The sequence below is a fragment of the Bos indicus x Bos taurus genome, chromosome 24, assembly GCF_003369695.1.
Source record: "Bos indicus x Bos taurus breed Angus x Brahman F1 hybrid chromosome 24, Bos_hybrid_MaternalHap_v2.0, whole genome shotgun sequence".
NCBI classification, from domain to species: Eukaryota; Metazoa; Chordata; class Mammalia; order Artiodactyla; family Bovidae; genus Bos; species Bos indicus x Bos taurus.
Genome location: NC_040099.1, coordinates 37,145,841 through 37,158,567, shown reverse-complemented (window position 1 = coordinate 37,158,567; position 12,727 = coordinate 37,145,841). Strand labels below are relative to the sequence as shown.

General features: G+C 35.2%; 1 protein-coding gene across 2 annotated transcripts in view; it reads right to left on the bottom strand.

The window, feature by feature from the left end:
• SMCHD1 (structural maintenance of chromosomes flexible hinge domain containing 1) overlaps positions 1-12,727 on the bottom strand; it is a 127,607-nt gene that overhangs the window by 61,164 nt on the left and 53,716 nt on the right. For both annotated transcript variants that reach the window (XM_027526268.1, XM_027526269.1), the window contains exons 18-23: positions 12,305-12,382; positions 12,106-12,225; positions 7,042-7,186; positions 4,423-4,519; positions 2,920-2,992; positions 1,248-1,387 (exon numbers count right to left, since the gene is read on the bottom strand). In XM_027526268.1, the coding sequence (XP_027382069.1) occupies positions 1,248-1,387; positions 2,920-2,992; positions 4,423-4,519; positions 7,042-7,186; positions 12,106-12,225; positions 12,305-12,382 (653 nt within the window). The remainder of the gene's footprint in view (positions 1-1,247; positions 1,388-2,919; positions 2,993-4,422; positions 4,520-7,041; positions 7,187-12,105; positions 12,226-12,304; positions 12,383-12,727) is intronic.

Genomic DNA, 12,727 nt, shown 5'->3' with positions numbered 1-12,727 from the left:
AAGCAATAAATGCTGGAGAGGGTGTGGAGAAAAGGGAACCCTCTTACACTGTTGGTGGGAATGCAAACTAGTACAGCCACTATGGAGAACAGTGTGGAGATTCCTTAAAAAACTGGAAATACAACTGCTTTATGACCCAGCAATCCCACTGCTGGGCATACACACTGAGGAAACCAGAAGGGAAAGAGACACGTGTACCCCAATGTTCATCGCAGCACTGTTTATAATAGCCAGGACATGGAAGCAACCTAGATGTCCATCAGCAGATGAATGGATAAAAAAGCTGTGGTACATATACACAATGGAGTTATTACTCAGCCATTAAAAAGAATACATTTGAATCAGTTCTAATGAGGAGGATGAAACTGGAGCCTATTATACACAGTGAAGTAAGCCAGAAAGAAAAACATCAATACAGTATACTAATGCATATATATGGAATTTAGAAAGATGGTAACGATAACCCTGTATATGAGACAGCAAAAGAGACACTGATGTATAGAACAGTCTTTTGGACTCTGTGGGAGAGGGAGAGGGTGGGATGATTTGGGAGAATGGCACTGAAACACGTATAATATCATATATGAAACAAGTTGCCAGTCCAGGTTCAATGCACAATACTGGATGCTTGGGGCTGGTGCACTGGGATGACCCAGAGGGATGGTACGGGGAGGCAGGAGGGAGGGTTCAGGATGGGGAACATGTGTATACCTGTGGCGGATTCATGTTGATATATGGCAAAACCAATACAATATTGTACAGTTAAAAAATAAAATTAAATTAAAAAAAAAAAGAGTAAGTTTCTATAATTCTAGGTAAAATATGCTGATTTTGGAAGAAAAATCAACTTCCTTAATCATCATTCTTTCTTTTACTCTACCTATTTGGGTTTTCCTTTCCTTCTTGAGCTCTTTTACTCATATTCATTTACCCATCCATCCTTAATCCTCAAGGATAATTGTATCATTCTACTCATAACTGAGTACTTCATCTGAAATGAGGAGGATGGATAAAGGAAGGAGCGGGGAGTAATCTGTAGTTCAATACTTGGCATAGTTGGTGTCATTATCGGATTAGAGATGTTGAAAATTATTGGCAATGAGACAGCCCACAAATTTCTGCATGGAATAATCATTACACAGTCTAGATACTTTATCAGGCTTACTATAAAAGAGCCAAAAGACAGTGATTTCCAGTTACTACAATGGCACTCAAAATCTACACATTCTTATCTTACAACAGCTTACCTTACAATGAACAATCAACTTTGGCTGTGCTGTTATATTGTCTGATTCATCCAAAACTTCTACCTGAAATGGGAAAGCTGTTCCATTTTCTATAACTAAAATTTCAGAATCAGGTTTCACTTTCAATCGACGAGGAGGACCTACCAGAAAATTTATATAATGAAAATGAGATTCAGGTTTCCAAAACTGAAATGTTAAAACAGCAAAAGAAACAGCTTTTAACATTTTAAGTTTTAGTATCTTTTAAATAATGCTGAGAAAGAAGAAATATCCATGTTTAAACATTTCTACCCCCAAATGAATAGATTCTACACACAACTCCCAAATGCACAGATTTCCAATTGTATTAAAATGTTTGAGATCTAGCCTCGGTTTTATGGACAAGCTAAGGCATGTGGTAACTCATGCTAGAAATCACTCAAATGTGTAAAATACTAAAAAAGATCCTGGAAAACAGTATTCAAGAAAAAAGTAAAAGTTTATTAAACTACTTTTTAAATTTTCTATCTTTTACACAATGACTGATTTCTCAGGCACACTACATACCTCTATTACGTAATTTTGCTCAAAGGATCAGTTCATGTAATGACATAACCAGATAATTTACTCGTTAGACCACCCACAACCCTTTGATATCCTAAGCAAGCTGCACCATAATTTTCCTCTAAACTAATAAAAGAGGTTTTACACTTCAATAGCAGCATGACCTAGTGTGCCCTATAAACACTGATATTTTAAAATACAATTTATACTAAATACTGGGAACACAAGCTTACAAAGAACAAGTTATATCAGTTAATATTTGTGTTTTAACCACATGCCAACTCTTTTCTCAGAATCCTTACAATGACCTTGACCAAGAAGGTACTATTAGTATCATTCCCATTTTATGCCTGAGGAAGTTGGGATGCAGACAGAGTAAGTATCCTGTCCAGGTCACATGGCTACAAGGGGCAGACTTGAGTCAGTGACTACTCTGACTACACAGTCCCACGTTCCACCTCACAACCATCACTCTCAACTTCTAAAAAAATTTGTCAGCACTATCTGGTTAATAAGAACTTCCCCTGAGACTTGAATAATCCATACATTTTAGCTAACCTTTCAAAATAAAAGCATCATAAGTATTAATATGAAACAATTTTTTTTTGTACTTCTACCAATGGGCCAATCTTTACTTCTTTATCAATTCATGCTTGAGAGCAAGCTCAAACTACAACAATCTGTGAAAGGAAATAGTTAGTATGTTTCTTTTTCATTAAAAATTTCATTAGAATCACTTTTTAGGTTGATAAATCATTACTCAACAACATAAAAGCATAAAAAACTTTTCTTCTTAAAATATGAAATATTTAGCTATATCAGAAAAAGGACAGATCCAGTTCTAATATAATCCTAGTTGTACACCCTTAAGAATAGTTTCACAATGTGTTTTCAATATTCACATTATTCTTTCAGATTATTTTTAGAACTTAACTCAAGTCTTCCTAAATGCTACCCTGTTTTTTAATTGATTATTTGTTAGTGTTATGCATGACATTCAAACGTATTTTCAAGACTTATACCATAACCAAACCAAAAAACACTTCACCTTTATAAGTGTCATTATACTTTAACATAAGAATATCATTTAAAAGGTAAGTATTAGGAATATTTCTTAAAGTAATATTACCTGGAAGTAATCTAATTTTTAAAATCTGTGAGTCTTCTTTTAAACCCGGCAGAATAACCTTCAGATTAAAATTCTGTTAAAAAAATTATTTTAATTAAATTCAAATCCTAAATACTCAAGTAATTTACCACCTCAATTCTGATTTATTTTTTGCTTTTCATTTTCATACCATTATAGAAAGTCACTCAGCAAATTTATATTGACTAAAATTATCATATGTATGCATGAAAGAAACGCAGGTGAAAAAAATTGGCTCATATTGCTTCTTTACAGACAATACTATCTTCAAATTCAAAAGGCATACCCTCTGAATAATTACTACAATTAGTATGGGCATTTTAAAAATCTGGAAAGTAGTAAAATGGAAAAAACCCCAAATCTACACATATCTAAATATAATGTCATGTTCTAGATTCCAGAATAGAAACATATAGTGGAGAAACTGGTGAAATGTTGAAGTCCACAGTTTTGTTAAAGTATTATATTAATGATAATACTGGATAAATATACAATGTTTATATAAGATGTTTAACAGAGGAAGCTGGGTGAAATACATGTGAACTCTCTATACCATCTCTGCAACTCTTCTGTAAAAATAATTATTTCAAAATAAAAAGGTTTTTAAAACCTAGAAATCTTTTTAAGTACATTTACTGAAGTCAAAATTTCCATGAATTTCAAGTTCTTGTTCCAGAAACAGCTTAATTCAGGAGGATGGACAGAACTTGCTCTTTGCTTTAATGCAGTAAACTCACATGCGCTATTTTAAACATTATTTTGGCAGGGGAAATTTTTAAAATATGTATTGAAGGTAATGATATAATGGGGAAAAAGTAACATATCACTTAAGTTATTAGTTACAGTGTTCACATTAGTCATAGCAATCTGTTAGCTACTTTATACTCTTAACTGAAAAATTATCTTACAGTTTGCCTTTACCATCCCTAACTTTATTCCTCCCTCTTCCTTTATCCAAATACCAAACTCAATATGTTTACAAAGGTAAAGTTTCTTATATTTTTGTTCCTATTCTAAGAAAAATATTGAAAAATAGAAAAAGAGCAAGAGAAGAAGCAACATAGTACTAGATAGCTGTTGAAAATGGCTTTGACTATGAAGAGACTGGAATGAAAATAAAGACAGCTGAAAATATTTAGCTCTGCTGCTGCTAAGTCACTTCAATAGTGTCCGACTCTGTGCAACCCCATAGACGGCAGCCCACCAGGCTCCCCCGTCCCTGGGATTCTCCAGGCAAGAACACTGGAGTGGGTTGCCATATTTAGCTCATAACCATTTAAAAAAGAACAGTAGCAAATGTGCTGGTCTTCCTCAGAGATGAAAGTGGTAATGGTATGTCAGGTGACATGATGCTGATTAATTCCTAAGAACCTGACACTACTGTCATCTTGCCACCAAACTAGGTTATTCAATTTTAAATGTCCAATTTTATTTTTACCATGTAAGAAATAAACATGCATTATAACATGTACGTACAATGCTTACCTTGCCTTGACAAGAGTTTACAGGGCCCTTAGCTGTAACACCTCGAATGACACAATTTGGTCCTTTGGTTATTTCGTCATAATGTAAAGTTAAACCACTGGAAAAAATAAATTATTTTTTAACATTTCCTCCATTATCTAAAAATAAGCTGCAAATGTTCTTTTTTCTTTTTTGGGGGGTAGGGGGGTGGGGTGGAGGTGGGCCTGCACCACACGACTTGCAGGATCTTAGTTCCCTGACCAGGGACTGAACAGTGAAAGCACACAGCCCTAACTCCAATTAACTGATCCCAAACTGCAAACTCTACACCCAGTCATCAAGACACTTGGCAATTTTTCTTGAAAACATGAATGTGATAGGTTATATTCACTTTACCATGTAACAGAGTTAAGATTTCCTTCAGTTTTTACAAACTCTTTATCAGATTGTGATGAGGATCACAGTCTGGTTTACTGTTTATTCAATCATAAAATTGTTCCCTTTCTCTTCTACCTTTGTGAAGAAGTTTTCTAGGCTCACAGTAGGTTTTATTCTTATATATTTTCCCAACACAAAGGACAGAGGAAATTCCCAGGATGAATAGGAAAGAAGACCACAGAAGGACAAACGTAACAAGCTTAAGAGCTGATCTATACAGACCACCATCACAAAGTTCCAAGGAAGATGTCTAAAGAATATGAAACTGACAAGTTCTCTATGTACAAAGCATCTTGAAAAGAGACCAGATAACTGGCAGAAAGCTACTTGGCAAAATAAAAAAAAGTGTAACAGCTGTGCAATAAAGTAATTAGCACTTACATAATGTTAATAGAGCAAGCACTAAATACTGATCAAGCCAGAGTATAACTTTACTAAAAAATGTAGGAACAGGAAGGAGGCTTATTTGTAATACAAATGGCAACAAGAGAGTGTGTCCTCATCTTCCTTAGCCGTAAGTCAAGAGATAAAGCTTAAAACTGAAGAATCAGGAAGTAGTAACATAAAAGTTACTAACATATATGGCAGCAGGTACCAAAAAATTCAAGTAGAAAGCTGAAAGTGGTTTTGAGAAGTGGATTGTTGGTGAGGTGGAGAGGGCAGAAGAACTACTCTTTTTTTTTTTTTTTAAATAAGCCTTATCAACCCTATTTGATTCTTTAGGCTGTATGTGTGAATTATTTTTATTTTAATTTAGTTAACACTGGGAAAAAAAAAAAACCTACTAGACAAAGATCTTACTATAATGAAGATAAATACACACAGCCAGGCCACCAAGACTTTTTAAGTCCCAAATCTTAATTACCAATATGTATGTGTGATAGAGACTCTGTAAGAATATCTTATCAAGGATAAGATGGAAGATATAATTAAAAACAGGGGTCAACTAACACACAAATATTTCCCATTTGTGACTAGATGGATTACATTTTTAGTGTTCTTTATTTTTAAACAGGCTTCCCTTGTGGCTCAGATGGTAAAGAGTCTGCCTGCAATGTGGGAGACCAGGGTTCAATCCCTGGGTGGGGAAGATCCCTTGGAGAAGGAAATGGCAACCCACTCCAGTACTCTTGCCTGGAAAATCCCATGAATGGAGGAGACTGGCAGGCTATTTTTAAACATAGATGTTTAAGTATTCAACTCTTCCATTATGGTTTAATATTCAAATGAATGCAATATGTAAAGATCACTTTTTGCAAAAGAATCACTTTTTGCACAAGAACCATATTTAGCAACTTAAGAGAATATTTAGAAAAATTCATTTGCAATATTTTTTATAACTGATTTGTTTTTCAGGAACTTAAACCATGGTACAAATCTGGACACTAAGCTATATCTCACTAGTCTGTGAGCTTCTAGAGGCAAATCCTATATTCTTATTCATTTTTATGTCTCCAGCTAGCAAATGCCTGGAATACAATACATACTCAAACGATTAAAAGAGCAAACAATTACACCAAAAGGGGGAAAAAGTACACATCAATAGCAAAAGAAAGCATACATTAAAAAGTGGGCCCCAAAGACAAATTTGGCAAAAATGTGAGAAAAAGAATTTCTCCCTAGGCACCTTAGAAACAGGTAATGGAAAACGATGAACATCCTCAATTATATAACTGGACTTTTCATTGCTATTTCTTAATATTAGCCAATCAGTTCATTCTACAGGGTTACTAAGTAAAGGCAAATTCCAAGGAAGAATCAAATTTCCATGGAAAGCATAATTTTTATTGTTATAGTTTTAAAAACAAACTAAAAATAATTCTACTAGCAGGTTAAAAGCCTACCAGTAGGTAACCGCTAAGTTTAAATGCCCATAATTTCTAAGCAAACAACAAAATAAAAACATTGTATAGTGCATAGAACTGCCAAGAGACGTCATATCATACTTGCAAAAAAAAAAAAAAAAAGGAGTAAGACAGACCTATTAGTCTCAACCAAGTAACTGTAACAGCAAAAATTCAGTCCAAACAAACTTTACTGAGATAATTCATATATGACACTACAGCTGCAGAGTATAGCTTGGGACTAACTAAATCCCCCAGATATCATAAAATATCAAACATTTTAAATAAATCTGAAGTTAACACAAATAATTTAAGCTAAATGCAGTGAATACTCAGCAAATATGAACATTCAGATTACCTTGCTTCAAAAATTGGCTGAATATCAGTAGACAGTTGACTAGTATGACCAAATTCATCCTGAAACTCCACAGGGATATTGAATGGGACTCCAACACGAAAAGGAGGATCCAAAAGACCGAACGAAAATTTCTCTGGTTTACCCTCTTGAAAAAAAAAACACGAAAAGAAAATTCATCAGTCAGAGATTCATTGAAGGTAAAAACATCTATTTACATATGGAAGATTAAACTACGATAAAGATGGCATTTTAAATAAGCAAAATTTACATAAATTCTATCTACAATATACCTGCGAAAATTACAGATTGTTATCTTATATATATAAATAAGCCTAGAAACAGAGATAAATGTGTTTTTAAACTATGAAATTATTCAAATATAATAAAGAAATGTTTACAATTTTATCAAAGGAAAAAGTAAGGCAAAACACAATATTTAATAGCTATTCAAGGATATATGTGACAAAGATTAAAATATTTTAATAGATACAAAGTCAATAGAGAAGCTCCATATGAGAAAGTATTTGCAATGTATGCCATAAAGGATTTAAATCCTAAATACATTAAAACTTCCTATAAACAGCTATTGTTAAAATGCAGTCTATAGTCTAATAGTTTCAAGTCATCCCCTGTGAAATTATTAGAAATGCAAATTCCAAGATTCACCTTATCCTGTGTCAGATACCCTAGGAATGAGGCCCACTGGTCTACAGTTTAATAAAACCTGCAGGTGATTCAGATAAAACTCACACTTAAGAACTAGTTTTACACTATTAAAATGGGCATAGACTTTCACAGAATGACAATGTCCAATAAAGGCTAAAGAGATACACAACCTAATAATTAAATAACTTAACTACCGACTAAGCTAAATAAATACTGTAATATAGCTTGGCCAGCAGTGAGCATAGGGAAATAGGAACCCTCAGTCTGTTGGTGAGGGTACATAATCTTTTAGAAGGGTAACCTGACAAAAAATATATATAAAATGTTAAAGCACATATTGATAATTTCAGTTTGGCAATTCTACTTCTTGGGATCCACTCTAGAGAAATTCTAGCACGTGTACACAAAACATAATTTCCCCACCCCCTCATATAGAAACGTGATGTGTAACAGTCGCAAAATTGGAAATACATGAAATGTTCACCAAAGAAAACTGCTAAAACTACAGCAAGTCCCTACTGTGGAAAGTTCCACAGTTGTTATTTAAAGAACATGGTAGATCTGTATGAACAAAAAAGGAACACTCCCCAAAGTGGCTTTATGATTAGAGAAGGCAAAATAGTCCCAGGCACTTAAAAATCAGCTCTCCAAAACCCCATAATAATATGACACCACAGAGCTTTTTTTTAAAGAGGCCTAAATCTTCAAAACAAGACCGGGAGCTGACTGTGGCTCAGATCATGAACTCTTCTTTATTGCCAAATTCAGACTTGAAAGTAGGGAAAACCACTAGACCATTCAGGTATGACCTAAATCAAATTCCTTACGATTATACAGTAGAAGTGAGAAATACATTTAAGGGACTAGATCTGATAGATAGAGTGCCTGATGAACTATGGATGGAGGTTTGTGACACTGTACAGGGGACAGGGATCAAGACCATCCCCATGGAAAAGAAATGCAAAAAAGCAAAATGGCTGTCTGGGGAGGCCTTACAAATAGCTGTGAAAAGAAGAGAAGCGAAAAGCAAAGGAGAAAAGGAAAGATCTAAGCATCTGAATGCAGAGTTTCAAAGAATAGCAAGGAGAGATAAGAAAGCCTTCCTCAGCGATCAATGCAAAGAAAGAGAAGAAAACAACAGAATGGGAAAGACTAGGGATCTCTTCAAGAAAATCAGAGCTACCAAGGGAACATTTCATGCAAAGATGGGCTTGATAAAGGACAGAAATGGTATGGACCTAACAGAAGCAGAAGATATTAAGAAGAGGTGGCAAGAATACACAGAAGAACTGTACAAAAAAGATCTTCATGACCCAGATAATCATGATGGTGTGATCACTCACCTAGAGCCAGACATCCTGGAATGTGAAGTCAAGTGGGCCTTAGAAAGCATCACTACGAACAAAGCTAGTGGAGGTGATGGAATTCCAGTGGAGCTATTCCAAATCCTGAAAGATGATGCTGTGAAAGTGCTGCACTCAGTATGCCGGCAAATTTGGAAAACTCAGTAGTGGCCACAGGACTGGAAAAGGTCAGTTTTCATTCCAATCCCAAAAAGGCAATGCCAAAGAACGCTCAAACTACGGCACAATTGCACTCATCTCACATGCTAGTAGTAAAGTAATGCTCAAAATTCTCCAAGCCAGGCTTCAGCAATACGTGAACTGTGAATTTCCAGATGTTCAAGCTGGTTTTAGAAAAGGCAGAGGAACCACAGATCAAATTGCCAACATCCGCTGGATCATCAAAAAAGCAAGAGAGTTCCAGAAAAACATCTATTTCTGCTTTACTGACTATGCCAAAGCCTTTGACTGCGGATCACAAGAAACTGTGAAAAATTCTGAGAAGAGATGGTAATACCAGACCATCTGACCTGCCTCTTGAGAAACCTATATGCAGGTCAGGAAGCAACAGTTAGAACTGGACATGGAACAGACTGGTTCCAAATAGGAAAAGGAGTACGTCAAGGCTGTATGTTGTCACCCTGCTTATTTAACTTCTATGCAAAATACATCAAGAGAAACACTGGGCTGGAAGAAGCACAAGCTGGAATCAAGATTGCCAGGAAAAATATCAATAACCTCAGATATGGAGATGACACTACCCTTATGGCAGAAAGTGAAGAGGAAAAAAAAGCCTCTTGATGAAAATGAAAGAGGAGAGTGAAAAAGCTGGCTTAAAGCTCAACATTCAGAAAACGAAGATCATGGCATATGGTCACATCACTTCATGGGAAACAGATGGGGAAACAGTATCAGACTTTATTTCGGGGGGCTCCAAAATCACTGCAGATGGTGATTGCAGCCATGAAATTAAAAGATGCTTACTCCTTGGAAAGAAAGTTACGACCACCTAGATAGCATATTCAAAAGCAGAGACATTACTTTGCCAACAAAGGTCCGTCTAGTCAAGGCTATGGTTTTTCCTGTGGTCATGTATGGATGTGAGAGCTGGACTGTGAAGAAAGCTGAGCACCGAAGAATCAATGCTTTTGAACTGTGGTGTTGGAGAAGACTCTTAAGAGTCCCTTGGACTGCAAGGAGATCCAACCAGTCCATTCTAAAGGAGATCAGTCCTGGGTGTTCATTGGAAGGACTGATGCTAAAGCTGAAACTCCAATACTTTGGCCATCTCATGCAAAGAGTTGACTCATTGGAAAAAGACTCTGATGCTGGGAGGGATTGGGGGCAGGAGGAGAAGGGGACGACAGAGGATGAGATGGCTGGATGGCATCACTGACTGGATGGACATGGGTTTGGGTGAATTCTGGGAGTTGGTGATGGACAGGGAGGCCTGGCGTGCTGCGATTCACGGGGTCACAAAGAGACACTAATGAGCGACTGAACTGAACTGAAACCTTCAAAAAGAAAGAACAAGAAAAAAGACAACAGTAACAGAATTTGAAAGCTAGTGAGCATATGAACAAGTATAATTCTCCAGGCAAGAATACTGGAGTGGGTTGCTATATCCTTCTCCAGGGGGTTTTCCCAACCAAAGGATTGAACCTGGATCTCTTGCATTGCAGGCAGATGCTTTACCATCTAAGCTACTGGGGAAGCACTATGGACCTAACAGTAAGACTCAAAAAATCAAATCCTCAATCATCAACAAAACTAGCAGACAGCCAATTTAATTTGCAGTATATAACATTCAAAAATCTCAAGCATGGCTCTATCAAGTAGGAGTGAAACTGGAATAAAAGAGAAAGACTAGCTCAAGTCTGTCAGAATCAGTTCCTCAGATCCCCACCCCTCGATACACAGAGCCAGTCAACTACCTCCTTAATTTTCAACAACATTTGGAAGGTTTCTCCTCTGGGAAAGCTTAGAGTAGGTCCAAGGAGTGACCTACTACTGAACACTGGACATAGCACTACTGAAAGCACCAATTTACTGAAAACATGTAAATCAAGTGAAAGATTAATACTGAATGTGAAATACATAACAATCTTTTCCAGCTTGGCTCCCCAAATTCTGGCCCCTAGGTGTTTACACTCCACTCTGGAGAATCTGAACAGCCAGAGGAAAAAAACCTAAAATTCGCTTATTATAATCTCCCCAAATGAAATAAACACTCTCAAATGTCCTATTCTTAAACATGTGCACTAATAATGTAAGAGATCATCTAATAGGAAAGACCCAGTGCGGATGGAAAAAAAAAACAACATTGAAGAAACAGGCTATGAATCAAGTTTAAAAACATCAAAGAAAAAAAATACCATTATTAATAGCCTCAGAGAATTAATAAAAATATTAATCCACAAAGTCAGAAGAAAATGCTTTGAAAAGGAAATAACCTTTTTAGAATAAAATATTTTATTCTAACAAATAAATAAATATTGGAGAATAAAATACTCTAGAAAGTGAAAAATAATAGCAGAAAGAAAAAAATCAATAGAAAACATCAAACATCATGCTAAGGAAGTCTCTTATAAAGTAGAAAAATAGAATTAAGCGATGGAAAGTAGAAAACACAGTATACCAATTGACAGGTCCAACGTCTGAACACTAGATGCTATAGAAGGAAAAAAAGACCCAAAATCAAAGAGACTCAGAAGAACCCCTAGAACTTAAAATGTCAGAGATGGGGACCCAAACTCTAAATTATTCAAACATCTGAGGATTGTGGGAGAGACAGAATGGGGATAGTTGGATTGGGAGTGGGTTTTTAACATACAAAAGTCAGGAATCAAAATAACTTTAAAGTCTACCAGTAACAAAGGAAGCTAGAAAACAATGATGTATAAGGAGCATGATTATCAAGCAGAGTTATAAAGTCATTTCTAAAACCAAAATGGTTATACAATTGGTCAAACATCTTTTATCAAATTTTCTATTTTCCTCTTGATTTAAAATGCCACCTTTAGCATACAGAGTTACATATTGGTGTTTTGCTTACCTTTAACAGAAAATTTAATTGCTTTAGATGGTAGTGGCCTTCCTGCATAAGTGTCTGCATTACTTTCATTCAGGACAACTTGCAATTTCAATGTATAATTCCCCAACTTGTGAATATTTTCTGGACAAATTAAGAAGAAATTAAAATTCAAGTAAACACAATACTGATATAATTTTTAATATTCAGAATAACAACTCACCCATTTTTTTAAACCAGTAAGGCCATTTTCCTCCATGTTGACTAATATGTGAAATTATTTCCTTATTTCCACTTGAAGCTTAATAAAAGAAAAAAATTTATACTTTGAGAAACAAAATTTAGAACATGAATATGAAATGTCACAGTGGCATCAAATATCTGTTGTACATTTTTAAAAATAGCTTTTAAACTTCAAAAGACCTAAAATTATCCTATGCAAGTCAATAGCATAATGAAACTACCCATTCAGACAATAAAATTCCTTTAATTCTTAAAAATGTATCTGTAAATAAGCTTAACTGGTATAAAGAATATAGAGATAATTTTTTTATATTAAAAATCATTTCTTTGACAGTTTTCTCCAAGAATAAAACAGAATTGTTTGTTTACATAATCTCTAAGACCTAGTGCCTATTAAGAGGTC